Source organism: Enhydra lutris, unplaced genomic scaffold (genome assembly GCF_002288905.1).
Source record: "Enhydra lutris kenyoni isolate GAN:26980312 unplaced genomic scaffold, ASM228890v2 scaffoldscaffold31, whole genome shotgun sequence".
In the NCBI taxonomy this organism is placed as follows: domain Eukaryota; kingdom Metazoa; phylum Chordata; class Mammalia; order Carnivora; family Mustelidae; genus Enhydra; species Enhydra lutris.
This window is the reverse complement of record NW_019154115.1, coordinates 10,224,718-10,249,660: the sequence shown is the minus strand read 5'-3', so window position 1 is coordinate 10,249,660 and position 24,943 is coordinate 10,224,718. Positions and strand designations below refer to the sequence as shown.

The window sequence follows — 24,943 nt, the reverse complement described above, 5'->3', positions numbered from 1 at the left end:
ATATACAAATACTGAATCATTATGTTGTATACCAGAAACTAACATAATGTTATTTCAATTACACCTCAATTTTTAAAAATAAGAAATCAAAAAGAAAAAAAAAGAACGCAGTAACTTAAAATAGTAATCTTATTTTCTTGCGTATAGTCTTTGGGATGGCTAGCTAAGACTAAAATCTTTAGGTTCTGAGCTCAACGATGATGATAAGTTTCAGGGAGGGTCCCAGTGTCCCTTATTTTTGGACCAATGGCTACTTGAGGCATGTGGTCTGTCCATGTGTCTCGCTATACAGCCCAGGCTGAATAATCACCAGCCACCTGGGACATGCCCCTGTCTGAATTATAAATGCTGACATCTCATAGGCCAAAGCAAAACATATGATCAAGCCCAACACCAATAGAGCAGGAATGTATATCTGGAGTATACAGGAGGGAATATTTGCTGAGCAATAATTCAAACTTACACATATGAAGTGCAATAGCAGAGAACAGGGAGGATATTATATAAATCAAAATTCTTGGTTTTAAGCCATAGAAACAGACTCTGGCTTATTTAAGCATAGAAGGAATCTATTAAGGAGCTATTCATTAGTATATAGCCTCTTAGAAGCCTTAAAAATCAGTCTCAGAGACCATGCAGCCAAGAACAACTTTCAAAATCACATAGAACTAGGCTGGAGAAGACACTGTTGTTATTGCCAGTAGCACAGACACTCCAGCTCAAGCTACCCACACCTCTGTTTCTAGAACTATTGGCACTACTGCCTCTAGAAACTGGTTTTAGGTTCGTTCTCTCCTGCTGCACATTGTTAGAGTTAGCAAGAAAACCATGCCATTAGCTGATGATTCATAATCCAGGGTAGTCATGGCTGACTTACAGATCCTAGATCATGTATACATTCTCTAACTACAGGTGAAGTGGGAAAGCAAGCAGCTGGCATCTTCAATTTCTATAGAGGTGGAAGCCTCTGACCCTATAAGAAGGGAACATCTCAGACATAGGTAGGGGCTCACATACCAGGTGGCAAAAGAAAGAATGAGAAATTTTTTATTACAAGCTGGCAGATGAGAGCAGAGATATCAGGGAAGGCTTCCCAGAGTAGATAAGGTTCAAGTTGAATCTTAGAGAATCAACAGGAGTTAGAAAGGAGTAACACAAAAGGAGTTGAAGGGAGTAACATGAATGAGGAAAACACTGTCCATCTTGGGATCAGAAGGTAGTTCAGCATGCATGGCTCAACTACAGTGTATACGGATGGATATATGAAGTGGCAGGAGGAGAAAGCATCATGAGATTAGGTTGGCAAGAGAAACTGGGGCTTGAGCATGAAGAGCCTTGTATGTCATGTCAATTGGCCAGGTGGTGGTGCAGGAAATAGAAACTCTTTTAAGTATTTCAGATAGAAAGGTATTAAATACAGGGAACTGCAATATTAGTGAAAGGGCTAGAGGAATAGAAATCAGAGGCTGCTGTGATTTCCTAGCTGAGATACAGGGTTCAGGGAGCTCCTGCCACGTTTGCCAGTAGTAGCTACAATAACAGAAGACGGCTTCTATCTCATTTTCATCTTTCAGATTTAGTGCAGGGCATTAAATTGGCAGAACCCAATACAGGTTCTGAACTCTAGTGGCAAGGCTGTATGGGGAATATGGTTGTTTTGTGGTCTGTTTTGTTTGGCTTCCTATCATTTCCAGTTAGAATGAGAGTGGAATGGCGATTGAAGTAGTTGATCCATCGTATCTACCATACCATGTTATGGAGCATGAGTTTTGTCTTAAGGACTATGTAAAAAATGGATCTATTTCTAAAGCATGGATGTTACATACTTAAATTTGCTTTTCAAAAGGGTGTTTTATGATGTTGGAAGTAATGAATTGCAGGAGTGTACAATAGAAGATTTTCTCACTCAAGTGTGATAGAGGAACTAGAAATTAAGAGTAGGGTAAGGGTTGGAAAGATGTGAAGAAGGTAGAACCTTCAGAAGTTGGTATAGGGTTGAGGGTTATGATGGGCACTAGAGAAGACGCAGCCAAGTGTTACTCCTACGTTTCAGGGTTGGACAGTTGAAGGGAAGGTGATATGGCTGAACAAAATGAAATAGAGAAGAAGAGGGGAGCATGATGGAATAAGTGTTAGATATGTTGAGTTTTTAGGTCCCGTGGGACATCCAAATGGGATTATCAAGTATGTGATGAGGTATATGGCTCTGAGGCTTTAGAAAGGGGTGTGCTTTGAAGATATATCTTCTCATGAAAGTAGAGATAAAAGTCAATGTCATAGGAAAATTCAGTAACTGTATTTGGATAACTAATACTAGGTACTCAAAAAAATAACCCCCAGAGACTTAACATATTAAAGTTTATGTTTCACCTTACAGTCTAGTGAATATTGATATGTTTGTTGGGGGAGGTGTTTCTTTTCCATCAATCATTCAGAAACCCCAGGTTTCTTCTACCTAGTACCTCCAACTGTTTTCTAGGGCTTCGAGGACTCTGGCAGATCTCTGCACATGACCAATTGAAGAACAAAAATGTCTGGGAAAAATGTAAAGAGGTTTTAGAGGCTGAGCTAGAAGTGTTGTTAGCGCACAGCTAAAACTATCTGTAGCAAAGGACCACTTTTTAAAAACTTTACAATCTGTTACAGACTATTACTTTTGTAGAAGACAATAAAGATGTTGTGAAAATGTCAAATTTTATAAAAGTTTCTAAACATTTTCATTTGCTGTACTTACCTTGAAATGGACCAGAAACAAACAAATCAGGGAACAATACTGGTCTCTGAACCACTCTTCCTACCATTGGCGTAAATTGCTTCTGATGACATTCCACTGGCCTGAACTAGTTACATGCTGCTACTTGAATGTGAAAGGGATGGGAAATGTTCAGAGGAGGAAAGTAAGTGATTATCTCCATCTTTAAGCCACTCTTCTCATCCCAAATATCCATTTATCTTTTAAGAAGGGTGGCTTTGGAGCTAGCATATTAGCTTAACATGCACACCAGCAAGGGTACATTAGACAAAATCCTATAGAAGGTAGCCTCAGCCTGGTCCTACAGCGAGATTCTGGAGTGTAGGTCATGCCTCAACGTTGGGTGAGCACCAAGACAAGAAAGTTAGGGCTTCCACAGTCCTGCATTTACCAGTCCTTGGTTAAACTGCTGGCATTATTCACAGTTTCTTTCAGTCTCTATGAAGGCAGGTGAAGTGGCTCCAATAGCCTAAAGGTAGTCCCCTGAAAAAGAGCTGTTGGAAGTAAAGGCACAACGGAGCTTGAGGCAAAGGGACTACCCAAAAAAGGTAGATAGATACCCAAAAGTAATGGTTGAAGCACCAACCATATAACCCTCTGGGGACATGGTTTTAAAAGCTGCCTTATTTCTCTGCTTTCGTAATCAAATCTATCTTTCAACTTAATACCTGTTTCTTCAATTATAAGATATGTTCTGGGGATCTACTGTATAGCCTAACACTGTATTGTACACTTGAAATTTGCTAAGAGTAGATTTTAAGCTGTCTCCCACATACGTGCAAAGTGACGGTAACTATATGAGGGGAAGGATGTGGTAATTAATTCTTGTGGTAATCATTTCACAATGGATATGCATATCAAATCATCACATCCTATTTATATACAATTTTGTCTCTTATACTTTAATAAAGCTGGGGGAAAAATAGTAGCTGCTTCTTTGAGGCTATCTGAAACAATAGATACTATCTGAAACAACGTGTGTAATCTGATCTTTTCCTAAGGGCTGAGTCATTCTGTTCAAATCCTACTGAGGCTTCTTTGCTCAAAGCCTTTTAAAATATAGCTCTCTCTCTCTTTGGAATCTGGAAGCATTGTGTTCTCAAACTCTGTAAGGCGGCCCAAATGCTGGATTCTGTTTTCTTTCTTTCTTTTCTTTTTTTTTTTCTTTTTTCTTTTTTTTTTTGTAAACTGGTTAATTCTCTTCCATGGTAATCTTTTTCTGGTAATATTTTACAAATCGCACATAAAAAATCACCAACATCTACTACTGTTTTCTGAACTCTTCCCTTAGAGCTAGAAAATATGTATTTGTACTGATCTGCCTTCTAAGGTATTGTAGACAACAGTATACCCACCAGCTAATATGAATCTTTGGTTATCCAGCCTACTACATGGTTCCTTAATTCCCACCTAACTGCTATGCTCAACTAATACTGCATATTTTAGATTTTTTTGTTACAGTAGGCCACCATTTCTGTTATTAATCGGGGTTAGTGAATTTAGTAGCAAACAACCCTCAAAACTCAGAACCCAGTAAAGGTTTACGTGTGCTCTAACCAGTACAGGGAGGATCTGTGTAATAGATGTGCTTTTGTGCAATTATTTAAGACCTGTGGTTCTTCCATCCAATGTTACTGCCATCCCCTAGCTCCTCAGAATTTTCTGTATGCGACCACTAAAATGTGAAAAACAGAAAGGACCTATAAATCACTGGAGGTTTTAATGGTCAGGCTTAGATTGGGAAATCACTGCCTATGTTGCACTGGCCAAATACAGTCACATGGCCTGATACAGAAGTAAAGGAACTAGGAAATGTGGGTTTCCTGAGTATGCAAGAGGAAAGTAAGATGGTGAGTACTTATCATTGTCTCCACCACAGTTAGGATGCTTTCACTTGTAAATAACAGAAAACCCAATTCAATTGGCTTTGTCAGAAAGAAGAACCTTTCTCTACCCTCTTAGATTTACTTTTTGGGGGCTTGTGAATTAAACCTGATGAAAGGACAGGTTAGCAAGAGAAAAGACAGATTTTAATCACATACTATGTGAGGGAGTTTACCAAGATATGTGACTCAAAGGAGTGGTTAGAAAATTGGGGCTTATATACAATTTTAATAGGTGGACGGGAGGGGAGAGGGCACTTATGTGAAAACAAATGACTTAGTGGAAGGGGTATGGGGGAGAGTGTGCACTTATGGGAAAACAAATGACATTTAGGAAAGATAAATGGGCCCTTAGGAAAATAGATGGGAGATATGATAGTTTTGGCACAATGACTCTTTAGGTGTGGAGACAATTCTCATTGTCTCTGGTGACAAGAGTCAATCATCTCTGGTTGCTGCCTGGGAGGAGATTTATGACAATTGAGTTCTTTTGGGAGGCTCTGCTTTCAGGCAGATAAGAGATTTCAGAAACTCAAATGCCTTCAGCTAAAAATAATTTTTATGTCACAGAGGCTTATTCTGGACCCCTTCAGCTTAAAAAGAAAAGGGGAATTTGTTTGCTCATATAACAGAGAAGTCTAGAGGTAGCATAGGGTTCAGATCGGGTTTGATTTGGAGGTTTATGATGGTCTGAGATTGTGTTTCTTTCTCTAAGATTGATTCACCTAGTCCTTCCTCCTCCACCTGTTAGCTTTATCATCAGTTGGCTCTCCGTAGTAGACAAAAAGTTGTAGCTCTTCCAGTATTCACATTCTAATGTCAAGGCCATATAATCCAGAGAAAGAAAAATCTTTTTCCCACAGTCAAACAAAAATCCTGGGCTTCACTCTGATTGGTTTCTGAAACAAAAACTGGTTCAAAGGGAGGTAAGGGTGTTTCTAGTAGTTTTAGGCTGGCTGGACCACTCTTGGAATTCGGGGTGGGTAGTGGTTATTCCACCCAAATTACATAGGTGAGCACAATGGAGAGGTGAAAATGGAAGCTGGGCAATCACCTCTATCCATTACTTTTTAAAAAAGATTAAAATGGGAAGAATGTGGAGCATGACCTCACTTAAGGAGAATAAGTACTGCGAGGATACTTAAAAAGTAGGTACAGAAAGTTAAGGGGCAGGAAATTGTTAAGTCAGAGAAAGAAACTCTTAAAAAATGATAGGATAGTGTGAACAGTAAGTCAAGAGAACCAAGAGTGTCATGTTCTACCAGCCAAGGAAGAAGTTTTAAGGATGGAGTCATCAAAAAAATCATCTAAATTACTTCATGCATGTTGATTTCATACTCATTGGATATCTTTTATAATTTGGCTTCTCATGTAAATGTTTCCTTTGAGTGAAAATGTGTCACCCAGAATTTTCTGGTCTTCAGGGCAGATATGATTGCCATGAAAGAAAAAAAAAAAAGGAATAAATTTAAATTTCGGCTTGTATATCAGTCTCTAGTAGGTTTGGTTGACATGAATCATCCCCTCGATTTAAATTAGCTCTAGGGTCTAACAACATGAAGTTTCTGTTTCTACACCTGGGACCAAACTACAGAACACAGAGTGAAATCTTCAGTTCATTTTCATTACCATAACATGCTTTGCAAACCATTAGAACTATATTTGAGCTACAATGACTTAAGAATATTGCAAGATTTTTGAACTTCTAGATTTCCAGTTTGGTATTTTGATTATTCTCTCTTCCTGTAAAGCTTACTTTCAGGGCAAGAAAGAGAAAGCTGGATAGATTAACTTGTGCACAGTTTGGGGGACTCTAGATCATGGTTACCTGTAGCCTTTCTGGGTCTAGGAATAATTTAAGTGGTCTTTTGGGGAGATTGATTTGGGGATGGTATTCAATAAGGAAGTGACTGTAATGTTAAACACCATAGAAAAGCTGGGGGGAACGTCTGGATGAGAAAGAAGAAACTAAATCAAACAGGAAGAATTAGTACAATTCAGTGATGGGTTTGTGCAGTGATTGGTTTGTGTTAAAATCTAAGGAAGCAAGAGTGATCTTGGGAAGACAACTGGGAGAGGAAACTTCCCTTACAGATCAACATATAAGACGTAGCAAGTATTTATGCAGGCAGTATCTTGCTAAGTGTTTTGTAAATGCACTTAATCTTTTTAAAAAAGTGATTACAGGGATCCAAATGGCAGAGTTAAGAATTAAAGGAGACACAAGTGAAATCGTATGTTTGAAACAAATATGGGAAAATTAGTCAATTATTAAAAGAGCCCGACTTTACTTATCCTCTGGCGTAGGTCTTCGCCCCTCCTGCACAGTATTTCTTTGTAATGGTGCCTCTCTTCCTAGACCCTCTTACTTTCCAAGCCTGCGAATACTAGCTATTACACACAGGGAGGACCCGGAACTCACGTTCCCATGCCTACACCTACGGTGCAGCCCTGACTTCGGGATCGCTGCCTCCCGCCCGCCGGCAAGGAACAAGCAAGTGACCACCCACAGTCTCCCCAGGGCGAGCCCTGGCCCTCGCCCGCGGCGGGCGCGTGGCGGGGCGCCCCGGCCTTCGAGGGCCTGCGGCGCGACGCACATGCCCGCGCCCGCCTCCCGCGTCGGCGAGAAGAAAGGGAACCCGGACGCGCGGAGGCTGACCCGGAGCCTACCCATGAGGCAGCGCGCCGGCTCCACGAGAACCCCCCCACCCCCTTCCCACGGCTCAGCTGCTGCTCCGCAATGGGAGCCGCCGCCGTCGCCGCTGTGTAGTTTTTCGTGCTCCTCCTTTTCCTCCTCCTCTTTCTCCTCCTCCTCAGGGCCCCAGTCAGGCCGATCCGCTCCGCTCACGGTAAGCGCCCCCCGCCCCCGCCCGCCCCGCGCTGCAGCAGGCAGAGGCCCTCCCGCGCGGCCTGCGCCGCCTCACTCCGGGGGCGCTGGGCCGGGGGTGTCGAGGCCGGCGCGGTTTGCCGAGAGCGCCCAGGGCGCGGGGGAGGGGACCGGCTGCGCGGCGGCGGCCGGACGGCCATCTTGCGCCGGCCCCGGCGGGGGAGGGATCCCGGCGCGACGCGGCAGACGGCTTGGTGCGGCAGGCCGGAGCCGCGCAGGCCTCCGCCACCTCTTCCTCCGTCTCCTCCTCCGCCTCCTTCGCCTCCTACGCCTCCTGCACCTCCTCCACCTCGGCACCCAGGGCCTGTGCGCCTGTTTGCCCCCAGCCTGGGTTTGGCTTTTCTCTCCACTGCTCCCCTTGGTCTGCCGTACATTTTGTGCCAATGTTTGGCGGGGACCCATGCTTCCCCAACAACAACGCTCCCCGGAGTCTCTTCATGGTAGACGGAGACCGGAGGGGGTTCCGAACTTCCAGGCATCCGGGGCCCGAGGGCCCCTGTCCCCCCCTACCCTCCACCTCCCGCCCAGGTGACCAGTCATCCCACGCTCACACCCTCGTTCTTGTCAAAGGGACTTCCCTGCTCTGCCCGTTATTGTCTACAGAAGGGCCCTGAGGAGAAACGTGGAGTTGGATACACAATTTACTGACCGAGTTTTCAGGTTTCACTTAATGAGACGGAAAGAATGAGCTCACTCTGAGGTTTTATCCTGCTCTACAGATGGAGGGAGTTCTTCCCAACTTAGCTCAAGTTTGAAGGCTTTTAAGGAGAAATCTTGCTAGAGAGGAGAAACCTCAAAGGGTACCCGCTTCTGCAAGCACGGGAAGACCTTGGTCCAAGGGGTTCTCTTTGTTTGCAAAGATTTGTTTTTGAAAATTCTGTGAACGTAAACTTCATTGTTTTCAGATTTGGACTGGGTCTTAAGAATTTGACGTCTTTGAGTGCCATTAGACATAAAATTGAAACCTAGGAGGAGAGTTTTAAAGTAAAAAAGCCACCTCCTAGCATTTGTGATAAGTCCTGCCTTGGGGGATTCGTGACAACTCAGGCTAAGCGGAAACTTGCTGTGCCATGGAAGGCACAGGTTTGCTTGGAGAATTGTTAGGGCTGTGTGCTGTTAATGTTTAAAACATCAGTACAAATACTGTTATAATTGTATCTTGCATTTGTATCTGCCATCGATACGCTTGATTTATATCTCTAGACCCCTTTTGGACTATTCTGTGTTTATGGAACTGTTTTGAAGATGAGGAAAGAGAGCCTCAGGGAGACGTCTTTAATGAGGTCATGTCTAGGAAGTGATAGAACCATTTCTAGAACCTTAGGTCTTCTGATTTCTCATTCAGTGCTCAGTTCACTATATTTCTTTCGTGGGAATAAGCTGACTGAGGAGAAGCAGGGAGGTTCATCTACAAAATTTAAATACTCAACTGCTCCTTTTACATTTTTAAGAGTTTGTGCTTTTAGCTTTTTAACTTTTATTACTGAAGTTTTCATGTTAATTTTTTCCCCCAAAGTACTGAAAAATTGAAGAATAGCCCATTTGCACATTCATATGTACACCACCTAGTTTTAAAAGTGTTGCCATCTTGCCACATTTCCTTTATCTGCTTATCTTACATGTTTTTTGGTGAACATTTTCAGAGCACATTGCAGGTATCATGACAGTTCACACCTAAGTCCTGTTGATGTGTCTATGTGGATGTCATAAGAATAAGACCAATTTTCTGTATAAGCACAATACTGTAATTGTACTGAAGTATAATCTCTACAGTCTAATATAGATATGTAGTATGTATTCACATTTTCCCCTTTGTCCCGAAAATGTCCTTTTTAGTCATTTATTTTGGAACCAGTATCCAATCATGCACGTTTGTTTCTGTTAGTTTCTTTTAATTTAGTGTAGTTCCCCCCCCACTCTCTCTCTTTTTTTTTTTTTTTTTTGGATGACATTGACCTTTTGAAGAGACCAGGCTACCAGTAGGCTTGTAGAATAACCCCCATTCTGTATTTTACTGACCGTTTCCTCTTCATTAAGTTTAAATTATACCCTCTATCCCTGTATTTTCTGTAAACTTGAAGTTAGATCTGAAGGCTTGTGTAGATCAGGCTTACTATTTTTGGCAAAAATACTCAAGTCATGCAGTGTACTTCACATTATACAACATCAGAAGGCACATAAAGGAGGGTTATATGTTACCCTATTAGTAATCCTAAATTTGATCTCTCCAATAAAACGGTGACAGACTATCTTTCCACGCTAAGCTTTTTCTTTTGCAATTAGCAAGTAATGTAGGGAGTGATATTTTGGCATTAGTATTGGCATGAATTTACCTGCAGTAATCTGATAATGAAATCACTGGGAGCAATCCTCTAGAAATGGGGGTGAAAGAAAGTTGGATAGGACCAACTTATCAGTTTAGGGAACTTTGAATTGCTGCCATCCATTGCCATTGGAGCCCGACATCAGAGATGTCACAGACTTCACCTGCTTTCCAAGTTTGTTCAGGGCCCTTGTAGCAGTAGTGAGCTGTGATTAGGAAAGTTCTTAGTTAAATGTTGGAGAACTACAAATCTCAGCCTTCCCATTTCAACCATTTGTACCAGTTAACACTGTCTAGTCCAGTTCTGCTTCTTGAGTCCAGTGTTTTACTACTCTGAATTGGCGTTTTTAGTAGGAGACAAGAAGGCAAAGGAAAAGAACATATAATTTTTGTATACTCCTCTCTCCACACTTGCTTTATTTATTCAAGAGAACACTTAGAACCATACCAACATTTTTTTTCCCCCCTGTACAAATTCAGCAGGGGATGTATCTGAATGGAGAAACAATTCTGGTAAATAGAAAGTAAACTATAGTTTTAGGTGACAGGAAATTGGAGATTATTGACAACATATTTTGTTACGCTTCAAAAGTAACTTTTGAAAGGTGAGATATATTTATTTATACATGTTTACTAATTAAATATATAATCCTGCTTCAGAGGACTCAAAAAAATCTGATTTCTCACTCAGATTATTTTAAAGATATAAATAATGATATACTTGGTAATTTGTATCAAACGTGTATGTGGAATTTTTATTCGTTTCTACAAAGTAATTTTCTTTTAAGGACTCAACTCATAACAGGAAAAATAGCTTACTGCTATTCACCATCTAGATTTAAAGGAACTTTTTTTTTTACACTTTAAATTATTTTATATAAATATCATTATATAACTTATAGAAAAATAAAGGGATTATGTAAAACAACTCATGAGAGCTTTTAATTAGAATTTAAACATAATCCCTTTGTATATATCTTGACACATGAAAAACAAATATATATCCTGCATCTAATTGCATACCACCCCTACAGTGAATACGCATACTTCTCTAGTTTTTATATGCACACAAAGAACATCTTCCTTTATTCTTCCCACTTTCAGGATAAAAAATGTGCAAAAAAATGTTGTGGTTGAAGGGTTAGACAAAATTCTTTCCCTCGTTTCCACAAGTTCTTTTCCTAGTTGCATGAGCAAGAGTCTTCTTGGTAATTTAAACTTTTCCTGTGTCATTCCTTTGCAAGTGATTTTCTAGTCATTCCTTTCGGTATAGGTTCTGACCCTCTTAATGAGTGTATCTACCTCTCCTGTAGTTTTTTCATTATACGGCTCTCCATGTTAATTTATGCAAAGTTTTTTTTTTTTTTTTTTTTTTAAGATTTATTTATTTATTTTTAGAGAGTGTGCAAGTTGGGGGAGAGGGAGAGAAAGAATCCTCAAGCAGACTCCCTGCTAAGTGCAGGGCTTGGTCCCAGTACCCTGATCTCATGACCTGAGCCAAAATCAAGAGCTGGTTGCTCAGTGGGCTGAGCCACCCAGGCACCCCTGAAAGGGTTTTTGAATTCATTTATGCTTGGGAATGCATTGAGCTGAGAAGAAAAACTAGTTTTTCTTAGGAAAAGTATTTCTTCATCAAATATGTATGAAGTCCAGGTTATGTGCAGTTGACTTTTCTTGCTTCTCATTTGTGAAAATCCATAGAAGTTCAACCCTGTTTTTCCTGATATTGCCAGATCAAGAAGATTTCTTGCTGGGTAATGTTTAGCCAGTTCTACACTTACAAAAATTTGTCACAAGTTGTATTCCTGACAGAAATTTTAAATTCTTTTGTCCATTCTTGCAATTTTTGTATTAATCTTGGTTCTACTCTTTCTCCTTTTCTGAAGCTCTGTGTAGATTTATATCTTTCAAGCTTAGGATGTTTCACTGTCCCATGTTGTCCAGATTTTTATATCTGTTTTCCGGGTTTTGAAGGTGTATATATACTTGAAATGGGCAACATTGAATGTGACTAACTACTTATCAGCTGTCATGTGAACCTGGGATGTTTCCATCTTATAAATATTGATTTGATATTTAAAATACTAATGATAAATTCTAGCTTATCATTCCAGGGCTTTTTTGCATGTGTATCATTAAATGCAATACTTAAAGAATTTTTCGAAACTTTGAGGGTTCTTAATTTTGTTGAAGGGAAGCTGGTGATCTTCTTTGCTTCAAAATTGCAAGATATTTTCAGTTCTAGATTTGTAGATGCCAGTTAGCATAACCAATCCAGTGAATTTAAAAATTTCCCACATCATCTGTTTCCTTCTAGTCACCATCGTATATACCTGCATTCAACACTTGTCCAACTATGAACTGTATCAAGTTACTCTCCTCTGAAGATTCAGTCTGAGATTTCCCAGATTTTGTCTAATATTAAGTCTAAGGTGCTTGCTATCTGTCTTTGGGTTCATTTTTAGGTTCATCTGATAATGGTGAAATGTGACCTCTGCCAGTTTCCTTTTGTTCCAAAATGGGCAGAAAATGAAAGTTCTGAGTTCTTAACTGTATCCAGTGAAAACTAAAGACAAATGAAGATCAGCATATGCTGTGCTAACATATGTCACTTTGACCTAAGGATTATTTTGAGTAGATGGCAATTTAGAATTAAGAGAAACAAAAGCTGTTTTCTGTTCTCCTGTTACCCACCTAAAAGCCAGTCATAAATATCCCTTTTTGAAGATGTTTTCCCCCTTGTCCAGGGAAAGGAAGAGTGACTCTTACTACTTGAGATGGAGAGTTAATAGCAAGATGAATTTGCATAAGCAGACTTAATGAGAATAATAACCCTTATCTTCCATTAGTTCTCCCATGTATATTCTAGTTACTTCTCCATGATTTATTGTCTCTCAAAGCTCTAATCCCCTTTTCTTTGTTAAAATGGTATAGAAGACCTTGAGTCTAACCACTTTGAGCTTTACTTCTTTTTTGTGAATTCTCGTGTATATAAATACTAATAAAAATTACGTGCTTTTCCTCCTATTATTCTGTTTTTTGTTAGTTTAATCCATAGGTCCCCAGGAACTGCAACATAAAAGGGTAGAAGTAAAGTTTTTTCTTCTCGGTGCAGACTGCAAAGATGATGTCTTCAGTCTTATATATCTTTTAGAAAGTTGATGCAATATTTTGTGCAAAGCAATAAGAAAATAAAGATAAGAAAAGTGAAAGATAAAGCATAGCGATGATTTATTTCATTGTTGCATTATCCTAGGCAATTAAATCATTCTTAAATTTCTTATTATTTTGTTTTTCTTGTAAGCATAGTTGGGAATATTTGTTTAGCAGTGGTGAGGTAATACCTAGGATGATGGAATTAGCAAAATATTTCAAGTGGTAGGAAAAATAAAATCAACTAAAATCACATAATGTATCTCAGATTTATAAAAGGATGCTGTAGTCTTACATAGTAATTGTAAAATACAATGAGTTTTATTCTATTTAAAAGTAATAAGATGTTGTTTGAAGATTTCCAGGAAACAATAAAAGCCGTAAAACGTCAATCTTTACAACTAGAACTACTCAAGAAAGAAAATAAAAAACTAGAATTGTTTTTATGGATTCTGATAGTATATTGAAGGTTAAAGGTTAATTTGGACCATTAAATATACAGAGTTCCACCTCTTTCCAACACATATATTAAACCTGCCTGCCTCTCTATTTTCAGCTGTTTCCACTCCATCTGGATTGAATGTGGGTAGTACTTTGAAAGTTATTCCTTGAAGTTTCTGTTCCAAAAAAATTTTTATTGTTACCATTTTTTCTTCCCTTCCCAACTTTACCTTCAGAGCTCCTTTGTAATAAAGAATGATTAACTGAAACCCTGTAGTATCAAATAATCCATAGAGACAGACTAATTTTTATAACTGAAGTAAGGTTAACGTAACATTAAGTTCACCATTTAAATTATTTTAAAGAGTACAATTCAGTGGCATTTAGTACACTCACAGTGTTAAACAAGCATCAACACTAATCTCAGAACAGTAGTTTCAGCTTCTCAAAGGGAAACCCATTAAGTAATCTCTCCCCATTTTCCCCACCCCACAAGTCTTAGCAACCACGAATGTACTTTCTGTCTCTATGGATTATTTGCCTATTCTGGACACTTGATATTAATAGAGCCATACAATATGTGACTGACTTCTTTCACTTAGCATAATGTTCTCAAGAGTCATCAATTTAGCATGAATCAGTACTTCAATTTTTACTGTTGAATAATATTTCATTGTATGAATATGTCATTTTGTTTATTCATCTATCAGTTGATGAACATTTGGCTTGTTTTCACTTCTTGGTTGTTATGAATAATGCTGTAGGGCTAATTTTTGTGGAGAAGGTTATGTTCAGTTCTGAAATACTGAATTTGACCTGAGTTTAAATATCCAGATAGCACTTTTCAGCAGTTAAGAGATGACAGGCTGGAATTTAGTTGAGGAGTCCGGGTTGGAGATTAATATTTGATGATTTTATAGGCTGCTATTGAGAACTGATAGCTAAGACTGTGGAGTATATTAGATCTGTCATTTAGGGAACAATTTGTGCCGGGCTGAGGACTAAACTCTGAAAAACCTGATTTTATACTATTTAAAGGAGCAAGAGAATATGGAGAATCTGTATAGAGTTAAATAGGAAGAGGTGGGTAGAGAATCAGTCTATTGTCATATAAACAGATTTCAAGGAGGATGTTTCAAGAAATTGGGATAAAACAAGGAAAATGTAAATGAAGAAAGGGTAATTTGATTTGGCAAGGGGAGGGTTATGGGGATCTTCAGTTGGATACCTTCAGTAGAATACTGTGCAGTAGAAAATGTAGTAGCTGCACTGCTGTGCTCAACTTAGTTTTGAGTGACAGAATGCATGGTGATAACTAGAGCAAAGGGACTGCAGCCTGGATCAGGGTCAGCAGAGGTTTTACTTGGATGAAATGGAGGTGGTGCAAAGAGAGAGTCCCCATATCCTTATGAAGAAGGGTTCCTTTTACATAGAAGCTTTTAAGCTCCGCTGGTTTAGATTGATTGTAGATGTAAGCAGTCTACTGAAGCACAGGCCTTCTACTTAGTGCTTTTACATTAAAAAAATTTTGTTATCAGAAATGTTAAAATTTCAGAAATGGATTTATCATGATTTGAGATTTCAGATTTTGCTCTGAATCACTGTCTGTGAAGTAGAACTTGCTATCATTGGGAGTTGACATCAAACAGGTTTGTTAAAATGCAATTTATATTGTTTAAAATTATCCACTATTATTTTTTTTCAATTATTATTTCTTTAGGAATTTACTTGCTTCAAGTAAACTCAAGAATTTTATCCTCAGTGTTGAACTTAAGCCCTGTTGCTTCATTCATTACATTAAACTTGAAAGTTTCTAGAAAATATCTGGGTATGGTAGGTTGATTACCAAAAGACTTTATTCATAATACCGAAATGGCATTTCAGAATTCAACATTCTCAGAACAGTTGTTACTGTTCTGAGTAACAACTGTTTATTTGTTTGTTTTAAACTGAAATAATAAATTCCCTTTGTTTCTGTGTAGGTAAAAATTTATATCCCTGTAACAGATGGATATGTTTATAATATTAGGGTTGGAAGAGCCCTTGGAGATGTTGAAAGTGACCATTTTCAATTATATAATGCTTAAATATTTCATATTTTTCTTTGGTGATATATCAGATCTTGAGTTCATCTCATTTCCTGATACTTAAACTATTAATTGTTTTGTTCTTAGGTTGAGATGAAATCTGCTTCCCTGTAATTTTGGTCTTGTTCCTGATAGAGGCAAGTGGTATGTGGCTGAAATCTCTGGCCTTTTAAGTGCCTAGATTTGAATCCTTGCTCTATTCTTAGTTGTGTTACTTTGGGCAAGGTACTTAACCTCTGTAATTCAGTTTCTACAGCTGTAAAGCGAGGATGATAAGAGTGTCTACATCATAGAATTTTTTTTTTTTAAAGCTATTCGTGGTGCAATTGCTTTTTTCTTTTTAAAGTTTTATTTATTTATTTGATAGAGATCACAAGTAGGCAGAGAGGCAGGCAGAGAGAGAGAGAGAGGGAAGCAGGCTCCCCGCTGAGCAGAGAGCCCAATGCAGGGCTCGATCCCCGGACCCTGGGATCATGACCCGAGCAGAAGGCAGAGGCTTTAACCCACTGAGCCACCCAGGCGCCCCAACGTCATAGAATTTTTGAGGATCAGACAAAGTAATGTATGCATTTAATGGTAATGAAGTTGTTATTATAAATAGCGTAATAATATGATAACATAATAGTATATAATGAATTAAGTAGTGTTGAAGCTCAACACTAGGAATGAAATTCTCTAGTTTACTCAAAGCAAGTAAATATTACTAATATTGTTATCACTTGAATCACAAAGAATAAGTTATCCTCTTTCCTTCTTTCTCATCACAAACTTAAAAATAATCTGTAAATTGTTTTTACTTCTAACACCTCTGCCCCACAATCTCATGTTTCCTAGGTTAAATATCTTTTGTCTTTTGACGGAGACAGAGCTCTAATTCTAATTCATTATAATGAACATATGTTTTTGTTACCCAGCATCTTCCTTCCTACTTTGGTAACAGATATCTTGATTATCCTTTGGCAAAGTCTTTATCTTACTGGGTTTTTTTTTGTTGTTTCGGGTTGGTTGGGTTTCTTCTATCTCTGGTACCAGGGCGAGCACGGGATGTAGGACTAAACCTATTACAGGTGCTTAGCAATAATTGGATTTGGGAAGGGCATATGACTTAAGCCAAACCAATTAACTCCAATCAGAGCTAGTCCACTATTATTGCCCTAGACTTGAATCTTGGAAGGTGTTAAGTTGGAGCTGGTATAGTCATTCACAGTGGGGAGTCTCTTTTGAGGGTAGAAACAACATAGAAAAAGTAAAACCCAGGAATGGAGATACAAAATCTAGATTTACATATCATTGTTTAAATTGTACCTGTATTTAGTTCTGTAAATGAGCTGAGGAATTCTCTTTTGCTTAATCCACTTTGAGTTGGGTTTTCTGTTACTTATAGTTGAAGGGGTCATAGCCAATATATAGTATGCCTAGTGGGGATTGATTAGGACAATAGAATTAAACCACTGTGTCTTTTAGTCTCAAATTCTGTTATTTTGACATTATATCACAAATCTGATCGTATCAGTTCTTGCTGAAAATCCCCTCCTTGGCTTCTCATTGCTTTTGGGTTAAGGGAAAAATTCCCAATATTATCTCTAGGGTGCTGTGTTGTTTGACCTCTGTCTTATCTCCTACCATATATCCCCTTTTCTTTTCCACTCACACTAGGTTTTTTTTTTCTTTCAGTTTCTTATATTTGCTGTGCCTTAGATCTTTTGTACATACATGCTGTTCTTTCTGCATGGAATGCTTCTTTTCCTTTCTGTCCTTTTCCCCATTAACTCCAATCAAGGCTGAGTTCCAACCCGTTCCCTCTTTCTTTCTTGGCCTGTTCACTGTTAACACTGCTACATGTATGATCTTTTTTTAAATGACTTCTGAGATGTTTGGTTTATTTAAAAAATAATACTGTATATCCATATTCTCCTCTTTGGGGGGACCTTTTCTCCTACTCTTGGAGTGACCATTTTCAGAATGCAGTATTCTGCTTAAAATAAAAATTAGAATCTTTCAGAAATTGGTTAAGATTTGGTGAGGTATCTTCTAAAGTTTCTATGATTCCCCCAGTATTTTGTCTGTAGTGTTTAGCTGCTAGTGATCAGATGTTTCTAATTGTACATTTTGTGTGGTTGAAATGTGCCCTTTTCAAGAATAAGTGTGGTTTTTAACAGTAACCGATTAACTGGACTGATTCTAAAAAAGTATAGGTACTGAGTTTTCTAACAATAAAGTATTTTAAGAAATAAGAGGCATAAAAGGGGGAAGTACTTTAATTTGTATTTGTATTTATTTGAAATTGGGTTTCATCTGCTTAATGTTTATAAATTAATAAGTTAATTTCTTTATAAAATTTCATATTTAAACATCTGAATTTTATGAAATAGTTGTGGTCTTTTTTAATTATATAGGGTTTAAAGCTTATGCTATAAGGTGTATTTGTGTGATTTATATGCCAAGGTACACATCATCATTCTCTGTTTTTCTAACCCTGTTACAGTTAATTTCCATGATGGGATCAATAGGTGATGGATATTAAGGTGATATAGAAGTGGAATTTTTAAAGTGGCTCTCTGTCCTCAAAAGACTATGTATGTTTTTAAGATAATGAACATTAAAATGAATTTTCTAGTATCAGCTTGAGATAGCTGGAAATTTTTGAGAGATCACAGAACCAGGGTTGGAAATACTAAATTGTTATTCATAGTTAAGAACTCACTTTGAATCTTTAAAGCTCTGTTCATTTGGGATAGACCTTCATTTCAGTATGCCATTAGTCACAAAGACTGAAGAATTGTTTATAAAATGAAATAGGCTGTAAACCAAAGTTTTAAAGTTAGTGGAATGATTTGAATACCCGATTTCTTGTGAAATTTGTGAGAGGAAAAAAATGACAGTGTTCTGGTGACCCTATGTCATCAAAATCATTCTGCTGAAAAATTCTTCTAAGTATAAGTAAAATTATTAAAGGTTTAGTGTTTCTTACAGCTAGCTTGTTAATCTTAGACATAATTTATGAGTTAGTTGAACATTATTTGTATATGCTACCCTTATTTTGAATAATTTCAGTTTTTAAAATTATATTAATTTTGGTTTTGTATTTTCCCTTTTATGTTAATCTGGTTTTTGATGTTGCCAATTTCTTGGTTAGGAATGCAGGCCCCCGATTAAAATATTATCTTTATAATGAGAAGAAAACAAAGATTAACTTTATAATGTGGTTTCTCAGATTATTTCATTGAATAACTTTTGGGTCTGGGGAGATGGACCATTCACCATTTCAATTCAACCATTCACCATATTCCTCACTTTTTTATTTTACTTGCTGCTTACTCATTTTTAAAAAGGATTTTTTTTTAGAAATTAAAATACAGTGATGGATGTAAAATGAAAGTTTTTTTTTTTTTTAATGGAAATGGTATAAGGCACTTTATCCAAATGTTAATTTTTATCTGCTGGTATCTTTGAATTAGATATTTGTTTTATTCTATGAGACTAGTAATATGTAATTTAACAGTATTGATACATTTTAGGTCTGTGTGTTATGTTTATATGAAGGTATAAAATTTTTTATATGTTTTCACATGCTTCTTTCTTAAAAAGATGAAAATATGGTAGGATAGATTTGACCACTACATTCTAGAAGGTATACTTACAAAGCTAACATGTCATCATGTGAAATACTATTGCAATGAAGATCTTAAAAAACAAAATAATTTCTGAATGCTCAGCTGATAGCTTTTAAATTTTAGTATACTAACAAAATTGTGATCTGTTCTTAGGGTTCTTAAAAATGGTATTAAGCACAGAGTTAAAAATTGTTAAGGTTTATTGGATGATTTCTGTGTGCCAGGCACTGAGTTACATGCTTTATGTGTGTTATCTAATTTAATTTTCACTATAACTTTATGAAATAAGTTACATATGTATAGTGAAGCAAGGCACAGAGATTAACTTTCCCAAGGTCATCCAGCTAGTAAATGGTTGAGTCAGAATTTGAATGTGGCATTCATTCTTCACCATGTTTTACTGTTTATTGTTAATAAATGTTTAAAGTACACAGTATACAGTATAGAGCTAAATTAGGCTGTAGAGATTATTAGAGCCTAGACCCAGAATTTTAAGGTGATTTGATTGAAAGTTGTAGCAATGCTGAGGCTATGATTTGGTTCTTCTGGCTTCTGGCCTAATGCTCTTTCTTCATGTGCAGACTCTACAGTTGTGGTTTGTAGAATTGCTTAATCTTTTATCAGAAAGTAAATAGAACTATATCTAGTACATAACACACCTGTGCCATACTTTGTGCTTAGGTACCAGAGAAAATGCATTACCTTTATTTAACACAGTGATATTGTATCAGGTGATACCTCTGAATGGATAAAAGTAAATTTTTCTAACAATTAAAAATTTAGACCTACATTTCCATTGAATTTTTTAAATATCTATAGAAAAAATTATTTAAGATATTGTTTAATTTTAGATGTATAAAAGCTAAAAAAAATAGTAAGATAGGAATTAAAAATATTTATGTGAGCAGTCCCCAACAGTGAATGAATGATTTTCTAAAAAGTATTTGATAAGTCAGTTAATTGGAATTTATTTTTTTTCTTCATAGAAACAAGTGTATTAAACGTGGTCATAAAACAAGTCAGTAGCTGAAACTGAGTGTTCTTTTTTTCTGGCTATTTTGGGGCTCAGTCTGAGCTGTAGCAGCTATTAGAGACATTTTGGAACTTTGAGATCCCCACAGCATACCTTTGCTGGATATTCTACTTCCATGGTAGCTGATTTAATCCTTCATAGAATTCCATTCCTTACCACCAAAATTCTGAAGTGGTGACCTGAGAGGTTTTTATGGTGGTAATTTTGACATGCTTCAATGGCTAAGATGCCAAAGGAATTCATGAAAGTATTTATTAATCAGAACAAGATATGGCAATGATTCTTTAGTCCCGTGTTGTCTGGTGGAAGTGTTCTGTAGCTTTACTGTCCAGTAGAGTAGCCACCAGCCACATGTGGCTTTTAGCATTTGAAATATGGCTAGTAAAACTGAGGAACTGAATTTTAAATTTTACTTAATTTTAATTAGTTTAAACTTAAATTGTCACATGTGGCTAATGGCTACTATATTATACAATACAGCTTTAGGCTGAAATTATGGTTCTAATTACATCAGAGGATTTCCAATTTTATAGTGTGTTTGAGACCATATCAGTTGAGGTTTCTGAGGTTTCCTTGAGCTTTTGAAGTAGGTTATCCTAAAGTCATCTCTATCATAGCAGGCAGTAGATGTCTTTGTATTGACAAGTCAGTCATTAATTGAATATTTGTAAATTGAATACTAATTTCAGAGTTTTGGCAAAAGATATTTATATGATCACCTAGCAAAAAATGCATATATGTCAACTATATAATATTCAATATAACCATTATTAGAACCCAGTATAACTACTGAAATAAAAAATATTATATTTGAGTCTCATAAGCTGTGTAATTGTGGCTCTTGAAAAATACTCTAGCTAACAACTAGGTCCTTAACATGAGCAAAAATTGTCATGTATTTATCTCCTTGACATATTCATAATATTGATAATAGTTTAGAGGTAAGCTACAACTTTTCAAATAATTGAGTTAATGAGATTTAAATAGACTTCAGAACTTGGTGAATTCATTTAAACACAAAATATATTAGAGTCTTGGCCCATAGGTGGCTTAGTCGTTTAAGTCTCCAACTTTTGATTTTGGTTCAGGTCATGATCTTAGGGTCATGGGATTGAGCCCCATATGGGGCTTTGTGCTCAGCAGAGTCTACTTGAGGATTCTCTGTCTTTCTCCCTCTGCACCTCCATCTGCTCCGTGTTCTCTCTCTCTCAAATAAATCAATAAATCTTAAAAAAAAAAAAAAAGATCCATTAGAGACTCTTGTGATACTATTGAAAACATTTATAAAAGTAACTTCTGAAATTAAAATGAGTTATTTTCCCCTGTGGATTAATGCAGTCCAAATTAATTAGTTATTTTCCACTGTGGATTAATGCAGTCCAAATAAATTGGGAACTAGAGAGCAGGAATATTTGCTTGTGTCAGCCTGAGGATAAGGAGAAATATAAAGATTGAATTAGTGTGCATTTGAGTATTTTAGGTATCTGCTGTCTAGTTTTTATCTTTTTTTGCTTTATAACTAAAAGTTATTTTAAAATTTGTAAATTTTATAAAATTTATGCTGTTGTGTGTTTGGGAATCCAGAATAATTCTTGTTTTAAATAAATGAATTAAAATTTCTTTTTGATAATTTTTATTCTAATAGCAATATCTTTTCAATCCCAAAGAAATATAGGTATATTAGATTATAAATTTCTGAAGGCAAGGACCATGAGTTACTCATTTCTGTTTTTTCCCTAGAACTTAGCACATTATCTTGCATTTAGAAGGCAATGAGTTCTTACTGGTTTTTTTGGTTTATTTACTTATTTTTTAGTAATCTCTACACCCAGCCTGGGCCTCGAATTACCCTGAGAACAAGAGTCGTATGCTCTTTTGACAGCTAGCCCAGGCATGCCAATGAGTGGTTACTTTTGAGTGAATTAATCGGTGATGAAGTATGTCCAATTAATTTGCTCTCCCTTTCCAATTAATTTTCTTTCTCTTTTAAGGTCTTTGATAAAAAATTAGAAACATATAAACTAAAATTTATTTAAAGTTATGTTTTCTTGTGGAAATAATTACATTTATGTCTGAAATGTGAATAGGTTATAGTTAAAGATTAGTATCCCTTAGTATTTGAAAATTCAGACTTGCTAAAACAATACATCATAAAGTGATTACTCATTTATATAAAAGGACACGTTAAAAAATTATTTGTAGGTTAATAATTCAGACTTCTTCCAAGGAGTAAGTGCTTAATAGAATTACCATTTTATTTACTGAATTTGCATTCATTCAAGAATGAACCAATTATATATAAAGTGAGTTACAAGTATATGTCAGACATCTCAAACTTAAAAATTGAGCTTTTTGTAGGAAAAAAGATTAAGTATGTGTACATTTAATTTAATGAGATCCACTCTAATACTAGGTATCTTTATTTTATAGGAAGGAAAACTGAGATATAAATTGCTCTCTTGTCTGGAGTCACATGGTGAGTTTCGAGATCAAAATTAGATCCAAGAATTTCTGAACCCCAAGTTTCATATTTCAATATTTGGCATTACTGAAAGTGACTCATAAAATTGACTGATATCATGTGTCAGTACTTAGGTGACAATTTACAGAAAGTCAACTCTGCAACTTGATGGGCGACAACCCTTTTCAGCCAAAAAGTAAGTGTTGCTGCCACAACCGATACTAGTATACGTGGCTTTTGTACTAAATAAATTTGCTTCAGTAGAAAGGAAGAGAGGTAGGCACATTTTCTTAAAGACAAAAAAAACTTGAAAGTTGTTAGAGTATCAAATGCTCACATAACAGATAATGTAAATTAAGAAGTGAGTAAAGTAGAAATGAAATGTTTTTTCTTCTTATGCCCAGTGATAACTGTTAGTTCAGTGTACATAATTACCTCTGTTTCTTTTATGCATAAACAAAAAATAATTATTTCTAAAAAACATAGAGTTCTTTTGTGTCTTTAAATTTTTTTTTCTCAACAATCTATCCTGAGTGTATTGACAATGGCAATGCCCTGTTAAGAAGAATGAGTAAGACCTTTGTATTCTGTATTGTTTGCTAGGGCTTCTATAACCTAGAACCATAGACTGGATGGCTTAAACAACAGAAATTTATTTCAGAATTTCTCACAGTTCTGGGGACTAGAAGTATGAGATCAAAGTATTGGTGGGGTTGATTCCTTTTGAGGACCATGAGGGAAGGATATGTACCAGGGCTCCTTCCTTGGCTTATAGATGCGCATATGCTTCCTATGTCTTTAGATGGTTTTACCTCCAAGCGTGTATCCATGTTCTGGTCTCACCTTTTAAGGACACCAGTCATATTGAATTAGCACCCACCCCAATAACTTCATTTTAACCTCGCCACCTCTTTAAAGACCCTGTCTCCAAATATAGTAATATTCTGAGGTACTGATGGTGAGGACTTTAACATAGGAATCTTGGAAAAACATAGTTCATCCCATAACACCAACTGATTAGAAACTTTTATTATCCATATACAGTAAGTTTCCCTAATTTTTAAAAATTACGCATTGTCTGACCACTTAGTTTCCTAGTCCATAAATTATATACCATGTGCCTATTGGCTATCTAGTGTATAGAAGGAAATACACTCAAAGAGCTCAGTTTGGTCTTGGGACATATAATATTTTTAATCATTTGACTTGCAGAATTCTATATAATTAATAAAACAGTATAGTTTAGAAAAGAAAGGGATCAGTTCATGATGTTCATGACATTTGGGAAAATGGGGAGGCCTTTTTTGTTTTGGTGGGTAGGCTATTAACATTTAAATTATGTTAAGACAGGAAATCATTTGTGACATACTTTTATAGAAAGGAAAAAATTTAAAAATTTATAAAAGAATTGTTCTTAATTTGATACGGTATTTCCTTTGTATGCCATCCCCAAAGTGTTGTTTCAGTTACAGTATTTTTTCTTATCTTTTAAGAGGTGGTAGAACATTGTCCTAATTTTGAGTCAAAAGTAGAAGTGGCATTACTCTAATAAAAAATTACCCTTAGAAATGACTATGTTTAAATGATAAATGAAAGATATTGTCAAAGCCAGTACTCTAGAGTTTTTTGGGGGAGGGGGGTTGGTAGACCTCCCCCATCTCATTCTGTATATTAAGTTATATCCACTTATATCCATCTCCACTGTGACTAGTTTAGGTCCTCAGTACTCTTTCTCTTCCCCCTCCCGTCCACCTTTTCTTTTTTCTCCATCTCAGCTTAAAGCAGTATATGCACATAGTCAAGACCATCTGAAAGGCTTTAAATGGCTTAATCAAAGTTTCTTGAGGAGTGCTTATGTGCATATATGCATATTTGTTGTGCTGTGTGTTGCATAATCAGTTTTAACTGCTTTCTAATAATCATGAGAATTTTTGCTTGCTTAGAGCTACCCCTTCCTTCCAAGTATCTCCCAATATAATTATTGTCTCAATATTTTGTTAATCCATAGTTGATGTTTCTTTATGATGACTACAATAAATGCTTTTCACTGATGAGCATTGTAATATGCTTTTAATATTCTGTTATACATAGAATACATACATTTACTGTTTGCTCCCACTCACCCACCCACCCTTCCTCTTTCTCTCCCCCTCCCTCCCTTCCTTTCCTCTTTCCTTCCTCTCTCCCTTTTCTTTTCTTTCTCTTTCTTTTTTCTCTCCTGTGCAGCTGTTAATGCTTTTCACTTTTTTTCATTTGCTAAGTTATATTAAAATCTGTAGGCACGTCTTCCCACACCCTTCAGTAGCCTC

General features: G+C 36.7%; 1 protein-coding gene across 3 annotated transcripts in view; it reads left to right on the top strand.

The window, feature by feature from the left end:
• Positions 1-7,430: 7,430 nt before the first annotated feature.
• Positions 7,431-24,943, top strand: part of LOC111153325 (zinc finger protein 280D) — a 130,260-nt gene continuing 112,747 nt past the window's right edge. For 2 of the 3 annotated variants that reach the window (XM_022512278.1, XM_022512282.1), the window contains exons 1-3: positions 7,431-7,484; positions 22,604-22,649; positions 22,762-22,830. In XM_022512278.1, coding sequence (XP_022367986.1) covers positions 22,803-22,830 — 28 coding nt within the window. In that variant the 5' untranslated portion in view covers positions 7,431-7,484; positions 22,604-22,649; positions 22,762-22,802. The remainder of the gene's footprint in view (positions 7,485-22,603; positions 22,650-22,761; positions 22,831-24,943) is intronic. The other variant, XM_022512279.1, reaches the window with a different exon arrangement.